Consider the following 15,874-nt stretch of genomic DNA (forward strand, 5'->3'; position numbering starts at 1 on the left):
AGGCTTTTGTGTCACCTGTTAATTCATATATATCCCATGCATTTTTCTTCTCTGCCACATGTCTAATTAGTTCATATGACATCCATTTAGGCCTAAATCTTGAACAGTATTTCTTAGTTGGTATGAAAAGCCTAGTAGCTTCCAAGATTATTTCTTTGAATGCTTCTCATTTTGAATTTGCTGTTGGTAACATCATCAGTTGGTCCCACTATATAGAATTTAAATACTGTCTCAGACCACGGTAGTCACCTTCATGAAAGCAAAAACCCTTCCCTTTACCCCTGATGATAGTTACCTCTTTGAGTAAATCCCACTTCAGCACACTGTGATCACTGCCACCTAGTGGTTCCTTTATCTGCAGATTCTTAATGTATGAAGAAACACTACTGATAATCAGATCAAGGGTATTACCTCCTCTAGTTGCCTTCCAAACACGCTGCTGTAGAAAACAATCATCCAATAAATCCACAAAAGCCTTGCTAGTGCGTGAGTGACCAAGCCACATATTCCAGTCAATCACTGGGAAATTAAAATCCCCATTATAAGACACTCTGATTTACTGTGGCCCATTCTATTTCTCTGCACAAATGCTCATTGTACTCATGAGAGTCATTATGCCTACACACATACAGTCAGTCCTCGTATTGCACGATAGTTCTGTTCCTAGAAATCCTCATGCAATGCAAAATCGTGCAATATAAACAACAGTCCCTATGGGAAAAATAGGGTTAGGTGCCGTCCACCCAAGATTGAACACACATTTGTAACCAAAACATTACCAAATACAATAAATAATCGTAATAAAATATTGCTACTGCTTTTGCTTCTATCGTAAGCCAACTTGTTTTTTGTTTGATTTTCTGTCCAAACAGATGACAGCTGTTCCATCTCTTCCAATTCTTTGTGTCTTAATCTAATGGATTTTAATTGCACTTTGAGTTGTTCCTGCTATGAAAGTTTTTTTTTTTTTCTGCATTGCCTCATTTAGGCCTGTAGCACGTGCAATATCAGATGGTCTTTCATTTCGCTCAAAGCATTTCACAATTTCATATTTTTTCTCTATCGACAGAGGCTGACTGGCCATAAGTCTTACCGGGGAAACCCCGGTGGGCCGGAGTGATTTTGGCTATAAACGCTAGTATGAGGCCACTACAAATTTTCCCGGGTAAGAATTTTTGACCCAGTCCGCCTCTGTTTATTGATATTGCTTTTCTTTTACTCTCTGAATCTGTAGTGTCTTCACCAGGATGCTTCCTGTTCACACCTTTTAAGAATTTTACTCAATTTTAGGGAATAAAGCACAATTACAAAATGAAGAGGCAAGCTTGATACACATAAATAAAGCTGCGTGTGTGTAGCAACTGAATAAACAACACCATAAAGGCAGAAATACACTATTAACACTTCACATTTTACTAAAGCACATTTCTAGGGGTTACTACCATAAAACAATAAAAACAATTTCCAGTTGCGTTTCTGCCAGTGGAATCTGTTATAAACTGGTAGTAAACTCGATCTAATTGCATTTGCAATTATACCGATAGTTGGAATTGTGTTGGTTTTTACGTTATTATGGTGAAATGTGTTTCCCCTTCACTGATATAAAAAACATAAATACATTTTCAGAATCTTCTCTTCGTTCCTATCATGTTGCATTCCGTTGGGGTGATTCTGCGTTCAACTGCCATTTCTTGTAAACACAAAGGCGAATCGTGCATAAGCGAATTCGGTTCGTGTTATATAAGATATCATTCCCCTATTTATAAATCGTGTATGATCGAATTCGTGTAGTGTAAACACGTGTAATGCGAGGACTGACTGTACTCTCATTTTTCCTTTCCCAGTGCTTATGTCACACCAAACAGACTCAACATAGCATTGTCCACCAACATCAATTGGATGCGCTTCCTTGTTTGTTTGTTTGTTATTTGGTTTTTAGGAGCATTAGCAACTAAGGCCATATTGCTCCGGGATATGCGGTGGTCATTCTATGACCTTTCCACATCCTCCGTATTTGGTGGTGACAGGCTCGAACCCCGGTCTAATCAAGAAGTGTGTGCTACGCACTGCTGCTACTTCCCACCTGGCTTCGGAGGCACCGCACTTTCTTAGATTTTATGTGTTTCTTAACTAACAGCATAACTTCTCCTTCCTTCCTGTCTTGTCTATCCTTTCTGTACACATTGTACTCCCCAAATTCCAATTCTGCACTTCTTATGTCTGTGTGACACCACGTCTCTGATATCCCAACAATATCTGCCTTTGATGTCTTGACCAGCACTTCAAGCTCATCAAATTTATTAACTGTACTCCTAGCACTGGTGTATATGCAAGTATACATGTACCTGTTTCTACTCTTAGTTACCCTAACTCAGCCCGTGTATTTATTGCCTTGAAATCCCCATTGCCTTGCTTTCCAGGCTGCTGCTCAATTGCATTTCAAGAGAAACAGTGCAAGAATCACTTTCTCCTGTCCCAGCGGCTACTGTTAATCTATTAGTCCATGTATCCCCCACCCCAAGCTAGCAGTTTTCTAAACTACCTAACTCTGCCTCGACTTTTTCACAGAAGACCACAGGAGGCACTGAATGGGGTGTACTAGGAATGGTTTGAGGTGATTTACCAAGATCATCAATACATGAGTTGGAAGAAAAATAAGATGCTGGCAGGTCAGCTTTATCTTTGGCAGATGTTCCAACAGAATCATCTGGTTTTGACCGAGGTCGGAACAGAGATGGGAAAAAATTGCAGCCAGTAGACCAGAATGCTCGGCTACCATTTGGACAAGAAGCAAGTTTTCTACTCTTAGCCTGTTCGAAATCTAGTTTGGACCGAATGATCACTGCTTTACAAAGTATAAATAATACTAAATAATAATTTTTATTATTATGCAATGTCACTTATAAAGTCGGTAAAAGGTCTATGCATATAGCAATGTCATATCTATGCAAAGTCGATAAAAGGTCTATGCATATAAAGGTAAAAGGGTAGTAAAATTAGCTTACAAAAGAAAAGGAAATTGGAACTTCACATTATTATCAATGGTTTAGTTTAAAATGAGACATGACAATTACGTACAGCCTTATTAAATTATGTACTACAAGTATTAAGAATGGAATTATTAGTCACAAACCTTCCATTGTTTCTAGATTCTTAGCTCCAGTACTTTTCATCCTGCGATGCCGTTTTTTGATATTAGGTGTGTCCAATTTATTCAGAAGAGGATTAGTACTTGGAACAGCTGGTATGAAGTGAGATTCTCCTCCATTTAATACACCTGAAATATATTTTAAAATACATATTACTGATGGGGGATAGATTATATGAAAAGCAAAGTTAAATATTAACATAAATCTGTTATTAACATGAAAAACAAATCACAAATAGCAAAAATATTAAACACTGATAATAATGTTTGGTAATATTAATAAATTTAGATGTAATATTATTATTCATTCTCCAGGCATGAAGTTCCTCATAAAGAGCCTAGCTGTATCTCTTCGTAAAGATATAAATGGGTCACATTTAATATCTTGATGAAGGCTTGAATTTCCTCATCTTGTCTGGTTGCACAAAATTTCTTCAAAGTAGGTGATACCTTGGTTGACAGTCTTCCTGACAACAAAGATTCCCTTAGTTTTCATTTTGCTTTTAAAGGTTCATTTAGTCCGAGTCTGAATTTAGCAAGCATAGTTGTTTCCAAAGTACTTAAGGACTCTGATGCAACTTAGACAACTTGTTTATCAGTGGTTCACCAGGAGATTACAGTACAGGCAACCCCCTTATAACATGGTACTTCTACAACATGGTTTCGCTCTAACATGATTGATAAATTGCGGAAATCCTCGCACAACACAGTACTTATATAACACGGTTAGAAAATTTCGGCAAACCTCACATAACAGGGTATTTTTGAGCTTTTGTGTGAGGAAAACCCTACTATTATGTTGGATGTAACATTTCCATTCTTTTTGAATCTCCGCTGTTGACTCACTAGTCAAAAAAAATTGAGAAATCCCTGTATTTATTTTGTTTGGAAATCCCCGTGTTATGTTCTATGCTATTTAACTTGTGCTTATTAAACTTGTGGAAAAATCTAGATTTCAAAGTTTTATTACTATTGGATAGCACACCAGGCTATCCAAAAGATTTAAGTCATCCAGCCTTTCAATCAAAGCATTATATCCACCTTTAAAACTCATTACATCAGAAAGTCGTTACAATGGGTTTTGGAAAAAAATTGATTCCAAATCTATTGAAGTAATGGAGGCATGGAAACATTTCTCAATTGTGGATGGTATCAGAATTATATCTTTATCAATGAAAGAAATAAAACCGTGAATGTTAAATACGTGTGGAAAAATGTATAGCCAGAGTCTGTTCATTCAGGAAATATGGTCGAACTGGCAGAAAAGGGAATCGGTGTGATAGTAGAACTTGCCACATTGGTAAGAGGGGAAGGTTTTGATGATATGACTACTGAAGCCCTTGTGGGTAGCACAGTTGATAGAATTGCCTTCCTCCCCACACCAGGTGGAAAAGACCCGAGTTTGAATTCCGTTGATGACGGTAGGAATTTTTATAGGTCTTTTTCACAGCGTGTCTGAGTTAATCGATCTTAGGCAAGGGGAAGTTGTTGATGCGCCAATAAAACTCAACCAACCAACCAATCAGGCAAGGGTAGCATGGTTTTTTCCCCAGCAAAACAGAAAATCGACCTCAGGACACACGCAATTTATAGACAATATACACAGATTAAGGTGATCTTAGTCGCCTATGCTCCTAAAAAAATAATAAAAAAAAGGTATGATTACTAAAGACGTTCACGAATTACTAGTAGAAAAAGAGGCTAGCAAAATGGATTTGGTAGAAATGGCATCGGAGGTAAAGCCAGATCAATTCAGCGGGTGATAGCACAGACGAAAATTCTAAACTTCCAAATTTTACACTAAAAAGCATTACGGGAAGGCATAAAGTTAGCCGAGCAATTAGTATCTTATTTTTTGAATGCAGATTCTTGAATGAAAGGAGCCCAAAATTCAAAAGTGAGCTTCAAAAATGCTTAGTTCCATACGATGAAATTCACAAAGATTTATCAAGCAAAAGCAAACAAACCGAGATTACTGATTTTTTAAAGGAGTAAAAGATACACAAAATCTAGAACGGTGTATTTTTGTTAGCTTTTGTTATGTTGTGTGAAACCATGTTATACGGTTTCGCACAACACATTTTATAGGAACCTAACTACTGTGTTATATGAGGGCTACCTGTACTCACGTTCATATCAATACAGGTGACCTCTGCTTAACGCTGATAATTCGTTCCGGAAAAACATAGCGCCAAGTGAATCCGCACTAAGCGAGTGTGCATTCCCATAAGGTAACATATGTATTTGTGAGTTGCGGTTGGTAACATAGGATATTTCCTTTTCGATAATAAACGGTAGTGAAAAGATGCACAAATATCGGTCAAAATACTGTATTTAATATTCAAATATTTGTACATATAAAATATTCTGCATTACATACATATATGTGGTAACTACTTACGTATCAAAATTAAACTTAAAATTCCAATTAAAATCATGAATTTAATTGATCTTGATTTAATTTAATTAATGAATTTAATCATGAAAAATGTGTCGATTTTGGGTTGAACTTTGGCCCTCTTCCAAATAAACTAAAAGGGGTATTAATTTTAAATCCCCACGCAGCATTACCACCTAATAATAAAGTCAACCGATCCTTTGCTGCTTTGAAACCTGGCACGTTTTTTTCTTCTTTCAATATGAAACTTCTTTTAGGAATTCGTTCCCATAAAAGTCCTGCTTAATCTATGTTAAAAACTTGTTGAGGAGTATAACACATAATACCTCTCCTCAATAATTTTAACAAGTTCTTTTTTGAAAGTTTCGGCTCCTTGATCTGCACTTGTGGCTTCTCCCTGGATTTTAAATCTATTTAACCAGCCCTTACCAGTTTTAAATGGTTTCGCATTTTTTTTTTTTTTTTTAGGTGAGTTTTCTTCAGTTCATCATATTGGCTAATCTCTTTCTCTCTCTCTCTCTCTTTTTTTTTTTTTTTTTTTTTTTTTTATATAATATTTAACTTAACTGAATTCTGCATCGGATATTATCTTCAATAAAATTAGTTAAAGTCTTTCCATTTCAATCCTAATAGCCAGCCTAGCCCTAGTTGCTTGCAGTAGAATAGCTATCATTCCCGCTGCTAAAATTAATTCTTTATTTTTTTATAATTGTTCTTACAGTTAAACTTGCAAGTCCTAAATTATGGCACACATCCGCTTGTTGTTGACCGGAATCGATTCGCTTCAAAACGTCTAATTTAAATTTCAAATTTAGCCTTTTTCTTACATTTACAGTCTTCACACTGTGCCCAGATGTTGCTTTTTCATTCTTATCGGCCATTATTAACTCTTCGAAAATGTAACTGCGTTGGTTGCATTAATTACGATACAATGTTCAAGTAAACTGTCCGTTATGCATGATGTCTAATACTGTACTGAGTGATGACTAGACTTCAGATAAATGCATATAATGCCAATATTACAAGCAATATACTTGATCATTTTTTAAAACGTTGATCTCGGAACTACGTAACAAGTCACTGCACTGCAATTAAATTAGCGTGCGAGAAAATTTCACTGAGTGTGGGAAAATTTCTCAAGTCAGCGTGGGAAACGTTTTAATGCTGTTTTGCTATTAATTTTCAAGCTACTGACTTCATCAAATGAAACGATTTCGTTAAATATGCCAAAAATGCAATCTGTAAAAGAGCATTATAGTGATCTGTGACAGCGTTATAGTCAGATACGGGTTATAATATAAGAACAGCGTTATAGCGAATCAGCGTAAAGCGAACTACGTTATAACGGGGGCCTGCTGTTTGACCTTTTGAAATCTAGCATTATTGGCCACTAAGAGGGTTCACTGGTGACTGCTTGCACACTCTCCTCATATTTGATAAAGTAGTTTGCGATATCCAGCCAAAGCTTCTGCCAAAACTGTATAAATATTCATATAGTTAGAAATGACTTCTTACCAAGATTCATCAATATTATTGATGGTCTTCATTATTCATTATATGTCTTTCACAAGTTCCTCATGGACTCCTTGTATTGACCATCAGTGTCTTTAACCACCTAACTAAAATGGCAGTGCCATTTTACTGAACTGGTAGGCCAGTTCAGTTATGTGTTTTGAGAGTTTTTGGGTGGTCAAGAGAGTTGTCCAGGTTTTGATGACAATAATTCTTTGAGACAGCTTCAGAAATAATGAGTGAACTGGTTGTTAAAAATATCCATAGCAGCATGACTATGGACATTTTCAACATAAGTGCTACAAATTCAACATTACATAAATATTACTTGAATTGAATATATATAATTGCAATTTGTAGAAATATATGTATTCAATTTGTAGGATGCCCCCATCAGCAAACTGTTTACAGAAACAGAATGTATGAGTTGCCTGGCCTGGTTGGCTCTTTTTCCTCCCATGGGCATACAAAACTTTCTAGCTTTTTTTTTGTGATTTTCCATTTTCTTTAAATTTTTATTTTTATAGTCCATTGCTTTAACTTTCTGTAAATGCTGTTTGCTCTGAACAATTCAATGAACCGTGTAATAAATTCTTTGGAAATTTCAATGACAGTGCACCAAACTAGTGACAAAGCATGAACAGCACATTTTTGGTAACCATTTGGCCCACACACTAATATGCAGTTTTATTTGTGTCCGTTTCATCTATAAACTACTGTAATTTTCTCTCGTTATTTTTTTCTGTTTACCATTTATAGTACAGAAAAACTGCTTTTAAAATCAATCATTCAAAAATATAACAATCCAAAAGATCCCCAGTCCCATATGTAATGTATTGGAGCTTGTCTTGTTCATGTATGAACTATTACACTCCTACAGAATGGCAGGTGGAATTGTCATCAATATATATAAAAAAGGATTTAAAAATATATGCAGAAATTATAAAGGAATAACCTTATAAACTTTTTTCCCCAATTAATATTAGCACAAACAGAAACAAACATAGATTATATGTTGTGAAAACAACACATAAGAGAGAGAGACACTGTAATTTTTATTTGTGTAATTCCTTGCTTTAACTTTCCACAAACAAGGTTTCTCTGTATTGTTCAATGAATCCTTTTTAACAGCAGTATATTAACTCAAAATATTAATCACAGAATTTAGTTCAATGAAATTGTATACCATCACCTAAGAAAATCCTTCAAACTAAACAATACAAGCATAATTATTTTTCTACATTTTATAGCTTCTCCAAGTTCTCTTTTCAAGACTATAGAAAGAAAGAAAGAGAATGGTTAAAAATGCTGACTAGTTATGCTTATTAATGAAATTACTTTACTTTATTCTAATGAATTTAGATAATTATATATCTGATGGTCAGTAATTGCTATAACTGTATAAATTACTGAGCTTTTTTTTTACCCGAAAAATTTTGTTACAGCTGCTTTGTTGAAAGATTAAAGGAGTTTCTCTCCATCCTCCATCTAATTGTAAGCTTATATGGCTGTATAATTGCCAAATCATAACCCCCCCCCCCCTTTTAAAGTGAAGGGATGATCTTGGACTCATAACAGCCTTGGTGGGGTTGTGTGTGTGCATAAAATACAAACATTGTAATTAAACTGAGTTAATTAAACATGCTTCATTTATTATACAGTAAACCCCCACTATTCGCGGGGGTTACGTTCCTGAGAAATGTCGCGAATCCCGAAAACGCGAATACTGAGTTATGGCTCCCATAGTAATAAAGGGGATCCCGTTCCAAAGTATGAAATATATAAGAAAAACTAGTCTAAAATTTTGTCTACGTATGTATTATATGTACCTTCATAATATGACTATGTACATAGACAGTACATAGTGAAATGCAAACATATGGCATCGAAATGAAAATAAGAAACAATTTAATATTAAATGTAATATTTATTAGAAATTTCAAACAAATCTTTCAAACCAACGCCTTTGCTAGCTAAAAAACTTATCCCCCCAGTGCTATCACCAGTTTCGCTAAAGTGTTGATAAAGGAGTTTTGCCTTTTCGCGAATGATGGGTGAACTTAACGGAATTTTATTTTGAGTTCGGTCTTCTATCCACAGATTTAAAGCTTTTTCCATTTTTTCTAATTTAACATCACGAGTTACAGAGCAAATTTTTGAAGCAATTAGCGCGTTTTCACGGACACCACGGCGGATTTTTTCTTCCGATTTTTTGATTGATCGTACCGTTAACTCATAGATTTTATAATGTTTTGCCACTGAGGAGACACTTTCACCATTAGAAAGTTTGTCTAATAACTCAATTTTATTCGCCAATGTCATCACCTTCTTTGATATTTTCACATTTCTCTTTTTATTCGTAGCCATATTTTTGTACGGGGTAGAAAGAACTTGTCCACAATAAAGTCACTTTCTTCCGTTAACACACTCGAAAAAGTCTGTTTTACACTGCAAAACGGTAGATTTATCATTTTTGTAAGCATATCAATTTATAAATTGATAAATTTATTCAATTTACAAACATATAAATTAAAAGCAAACGACGAAACCTTCCATGACAAACGCATAATACTGTACATACTGAACAAGGATTAGCGAGAAACATCCACGCTCGCGATTTTGTCACCCCTCTCCCCCCACCCACTGAGCGCTGTTTTGACCGGGAAAGATAATTTTAGCCACGCCCATGTTTTTTATGGCGGAAAATATTCACGGCGCTTTAAACTTCACATTTTTTTAGGTTTCATTTTATATTAAATTGGCGATCGCGAATACGCGAAACCGCGAATAGCGGGGGTTTACTGTAAACTATTTGTGTTTGTGTTAAATTAAATGCTTTCATACTAGAGTCTTGCATTTTCAGTTTACATTTAAATCTATACTTTCTAGTCCTAGTTCTGTTTCTGAGGTTATACCTGTGATTGGTTTCCTTGACTTCGGCCTGGGTTATTTTTTCCCATTCTTCCCCCACACACAAACAAGTGTCCCCGTACTCTGTAAGGGCAAGGATCTTTGTACAGAAACAATACCTCCTATTGAACGAATTTAATTATGCATGGGTAATGCACACACAATCATTTCTATTACCAAGGTAGTTTTAATGCATCGTTTTAATTATATCTATATCCTGAATCCCTTCACACCGAGTTTCCATGGCATTGCACTACCTCAAATAAGTAACGCTTCACCTATGGAGAAGACTAATGTTACTTATTTTTGGCAGTTACCACGACCCAGATGGCACTGTTTCAAAGCTTATTGGCTTCTCATCGGTGTGTGGGCAAGTACCCTGTTATTGCAATAGTGACAGCCCAGTTATGAAGTATAAGTCCACAATATGAGAGATGTCTGATGGTGTGCGTAGTTTAATCTAAAAGGTATTTCTTGGCTAAATGCCTAAGAGTATGAAGGAGTTTAATTATGAATGAGTATAAGTAACACCAAGAATAAGTAACATTAGACTTCTCCATAGGTGAAGCGTTACTTATTCGAGGTATTGTAATACCATGGCAATTCGTTTTGTGTGAAGGTATTCCACCTGCCATTCTGTAGGAGTGTAATGAGATATAATTAAAATGATGCATTAAAACTACCTTGGTAGTAGAAATGATGTGTGTGCATTACCCATGCATAATTAAACTCCTTCATACTCTTAGGCATTTAGCCAAGAAATATCTTTTAGATTAACCCACACACACCATCAGGCATCTCTCATATTGTGGAGTTAAAACTTCATAACTGGGTTGTCACTATTGCAACAACACGGTACATGCCTACAAACTGATGAGAAGCCAACAAGCTTTGAAATGCTGTCTGGGTGGGGGGAGGGGGGTAATTGCCGAGAATAAGTAACATTAGTCTTCTCCAAGAATAAATTTTATCTAAAGAATTTGGGAATTGCCAAGAATAAGTAACATTAGTTTTCTCCAAGAATAAATTTTATCTAAAGAATTTGGGAACTGAATCATATCAGGAAACTATACAAGAACGGATATCTGAAAAATGTAATATAAAAACTTATAACTGACATCAACAAAGCATTTAAAGAAGGAACTACTACAGCAAGAACCACAGAGAACAACACCATACACATCTAGAAATTTCAATATATCCATTTTCTGTGCAGGAAATAGATCCATAAAAAATAAATTTGCAAAATAAGAAGATAACATATACAATTCAAGAAGATCCATTTACAAATTACAGTGAGTGGAATAGTATATATGTAGAAGAATTATACAGATTTTCTGCTAAAATTAATGAACACAAAAGTTGTATAGTGTGGACCAACAGATAGATCAGACCCAGCCTTCCATTCATTTCAATGCAAAAAAAAAACAAAAAAAAAAAAAAAACAATTTCTAGCAGTTAATCTTACAAAAGAAGAGTCACAATCAAATAATTAACAGATATGAATGGATCCATTTTAAAAGAAAATAGCTCCAGTTATTCAATGAAGAAATTTTATCTAAAAAACCAGAATATGCAAAAATTACCAGAAGACAGTCCTGCCAATCCAGTGACAAAAAAAAAAAAAAAAAACTCAAGAATCAATCTGGCATAAAAAGAGAGAGAGAGAGAATCCAGACCCGAGACAAGGAATTCAATTATAGATATAACCTCCAAAGCAAAACAGATAAGAAAGTATGAATTTAAATGGAAATTAAGATGCTAGTTCAAATACATTTAATTTAAAATAAAATAAATAGATTACAATAAATGGAACATGTTTAATTCAGCTAAATTAGAGTTGTATGAGCATATACAATCCCACCTAAGCTGGTAGACTGGTCCTAGAGCATCCCTTAAACTTCACTTTTAAAAAAGGGATATGTAATAGGACAATCATATAGTCATATAAGCTTATGGGAGAGAAAAACCTTTAGTCTTGCAACATTGTGGCTGTAACAATATCTGGCTAAGGTAAAGAAAGACAACACGAGAACCACAGCAAACTCACCGGACAAACTGGTTTGCTGGTACTGCAGTTTCTCCTTGCATTCTTGGTAAACATACGGTGCATGTTATTGGTAGTGACAGTAGAAATCTAAGAACAATATATTGATTGACGCGTAGGCATGACAGACGATGTAATGATTAGTTTTGACTAATCTTCAGAACAGGTATGCCATCCAGACTATCACTGTTTTTTAATTGTGTGGGTTGTTTTTAGTTTGGGTTTTTTAATAGACTTTCATCGTGTAACAAAGCTAACAAAGTGATTATGCATAGTTTGAATAACAGTAACTGCCAATGTTTAGGTGCAACCAACGAGAGAAAGGCATACGTCACAGATACTGATTCATGAAATTCTATGCATAGATTTATGAAATTCTATCTGCTGGGAGTCAAGGTGTTACATGTGGATAGACAAACATGATAAAGTTAACAGGCTCTTTACACATTATACAGATATGCCTGTTACTGCAGATTCCATTGGTTATGTACAGTGGTGAGCTATAGTGGGCTCGCAAGAGCCCATTGTTATTTTTTTTGAAAATTTGCGAGCCTATTGTTGAGATGATCATTTATTTTACAAATAAAATCCTGAATGCAATTATTGAGTATCCAGAACCAAAACTACGGTGGGGTGAGGGGGGGCCCCATTCCCAGAATTTTAATAGCGCAGTTGATCGGTTATGTATTTTAAAATTGCTTCATTTTTGATTTAATTACAGTTCAACCTCTGTTTAACGAACTTCTTTATAGCGAATTTTTTTGATTCCCCTTGGTAATTACATTTAAAATAGTTTCCGATGACCAAAGTAAATTTCCATGTAATGAATGGATTAGGAGAGACAACTGTGTATGCATTGTTCTCACCTCTGGCCTTTAGGCAATTTAGATAATTAGAAAGTGCGAATTAAGGGTGAAAGGGATTACCGTTCCACAACATTAGTGGTGTCCATAAAACCTATGCAGTCACATACCGAGAAGTCGCACTAGTCAATATGCTTTCCATAGCCAGGCAGTCAGAGGATTAAGAAGATTCTCAACATGGATTATAGCCTCTGGTCAACATGTGTTGTGGTTCCCCTTTACTCCAACAAAGGGGCATATGTTTTTTGGAGAAGTGAGTGATCCATGCATTCCAGTAAATTTCTCCTGTCTATGTTTACATGGTCACGGTAGTAGAATATTCGTATGATTCCGACATTTGGCACTGTATTCAAAGAACTAGTGACAGTAGCAATATAGGATTGAAGCAACTAAGATATTATATAAACTGGTAAGAAGATGAAATGTTGGCAGATTTTGAAACTTTGTCGAGCCTTTCACTGTGTAGAACATGTTCTAAAATATAATGGCATACGCGCAATAATTAAAAAAAAAAAAAAAAAAAAACTATCACCAATCTCCAAAAAACTAGCACGAATTAAGGATGATTGCTAAAGAACTTGATGTGGAAACTATAAAGATCAGTCGTGTGTTTGGGCCACGATGAGCAGCTTGTAGCTTGCGGATGGCAAATGTGGGTTGGAGGAATTATCCCGCAAACATTTTTTGTGGGATAATTTTTTGTGCAAACATTTTTAATCAGAAGTTAAATATTCCGGATTATTAAATCTGGAATTTCTTAACCATTTAGCACTAATGATCGACATCCTTAGGAGCTCTCTTACCTTTCAGAAGCTTTACAGAATCACAATGGTAAAAGCAGATAAATTAATTATTCGAATTATCAATGCTATTGATAATTTGAAAAATTCTGAAGCTAAAATTGAGAGCATGTTGAAGTGGAAAGAATCTGAATGAATCAAAATCGAAAGTTAAAAAAATTATGTTTTGTGATAATTTTTGTTATTTGTGATATGGGAAATATTCCATGTTATTTTATCATGTTGTTTTATCCTCAAAGGATAAGTTATTAATGCAACAGGGTGATTTAGCATTAGCATTAGTAGAGGCATTTGATGCAAGAAAGCAAGCTTATGCAGCATCAGCCAAAAAAAAAAACGAAAAAAAAAAACCACTTCCACTTCACCCCTCTGTTCGTTCAAAATACCTGTCCAGCTGAGCCTTAAACCTATTTAGGCTATCAACCTCCACGACAAGGGATGGAAGTCTGTTCCACCAACCAACCACCCGCTGGCTAAAGGCAAATTTCCGCACGTCTATCCTACATCTGTCTTTCCTCAATTTGAATTTATGCCCTCTCAGGTGATTATTCTGAGCTAGAGGAAGAATCCCATCAGCATTGAGCATGCTCAAACCATTCAAGGCTTTATACACCTCTATCAGATCACCTCGCTGGTGCCTAGTCTCCAGACACTGTAAATTGCAAAACTTAAGCCTTTCTTCGTAAGAGCACCCCTTTGTTCCATTCACTAATCTTGTTGCCCTTCTCTGTACTCGTTCCAGCAGCTCTACATCCTTCTTGAAATGAAGCCTCCAGACCTGTATACAGTACTCTAGGTGTGGCCTGACCATTGCCTTATACAAGGAAATAATCACCTCCTTATCCCTGCTGGAAAAATTCCTGTATATCATTGACAATACTCCATGAGCTACTCTTGCAGCCCGTCTGCACTGCTCAGAGAACTTCATATCTGCCTGCACAACCACCCCCAAGTCCCTTTCATTCTCTACCACTGTCAGTGTAGTACCACAGAGTTGATACGTTGCTCTGGGGTTGCTGTTTCCCATGTGTAGTACTTTACATTTGTCAATGTTAAACTTCATTTGCCACCTCTCAGCCCATCTGCTCAACCTTTCCAGATCCTGTTGCAGCAGCATAGTGCCACTAGTGTCCTTGACAACCCTGCCTACCTTTGTATCGTCTGCAAACTTGGACATTAAACTTGATATACCATCATCAATATCATTTATAAATACAGAAAACAATAATGGACCCAACACTGAGCCCTGAGGGACAACACTGAGCCTTCATTTTAAATTAAATGAAGAAAATAATGATACCATTGAAAGAAATTTTAAACATATGCTACCTGAAATTGTGGAATGTGAAAGAACTTTCATCTTGGTGGCAAGACGGTGAAAACTGAATAAGAAATTTAAGTTTTCTGATAAAATATGAAATAAAAATTAATGATTTTAGAGATTTTGTCGAAGAGTGTATCTTTAAAATCAAGTGAAATTATCATTTCAATTAAGAAAGCCAGAAAATATCTTTGAAACCATTGCGATTAGCAGTGCTGAAGCTGAGTGAGCGTAATGAATAATATTGTGACAATTAAACACATTGCAGATTGATGACCATACATCAAAATGGAAAACCATTGCTTTAATTTTATCCGGATCGCTATGTCAAATCATTTCTCTGTAATCATCGCTCAGCTATTGAACAAAGCAGAAGATCGACAACAAATATTAATAAAGAAGTAAATTCTATGTGACAATTTTTAGAATAAATTTTTCTTGAATATTTGTTGAATAATTTTTTTTCATGTAATCTGTGTACTTTTTCTAGAAAGTTTGTTTTTTATGTAATATTTGTTTTTATATTGTGGAATGTTTTGTGATAATTTTTGTTATTTGTGATATGGGAAATATTTCATGTTATTTTTTATTCGCAATATTAAAATTTTACCATGGAAAAAAAGGTATCCATTATATTTCCCTAGTTGTTAAAAATAAAAAAAAAGGCAAGTAAAAATATTGCGCGTGTGCCAAGCACGCGCAGTAGACAGTTTATGTGAAACATCCTTTACGTTTCTTTTAGGTATTTTGCTTTGTATATATCGATTACGAAATAAAAGAACTTTTTTATTGTAAATATTTTATTGATCATTCACAGATTTTCATAATTTCTGGAAGACAAGATACAATGGATTTATGATAACTAAAGAGATGTA

General features: G+C 35.2%; 1 protein-coding gene across 1 annotated transcript in view; it reads right to left on the reverse strand.

The window, feature by feature from the left end:
• The window catches only part of CenG1A (Centaurin gamma 1A), a 751,861-nt gene that overhangs the window by 64,330 nt on the left and 671,657 nt on the right, over window positions 1-15,874 (reverse strand). The window contains exon 12 of the mRNA XM_090380508.1: window positions 3,134-3,277. Within this exon, the coding sequence (XP_090236634.1) occupies window positions 3,134-3,277 (144 nt within the window). The remainder of the gene's footprint in view (window positions 1-3,133; window positions 3,278-15,874) is intronic.

Source organism: Mastigoproctus giganteus, chromosome 1, assembly GCF_048544385.1.
Source record: "Mastigoproctus giganteus isolate SK-2022 chromosome 1, ASM4854438v1, whole genome shotgun sequence".
Taxonomy (NCBI): Eukaryota; Metazoa; Arthropoda; class Arachnida; order Uropygi; family Thelyphonidae; genus Mastigoproctus; species Mastigoproctus giganteus.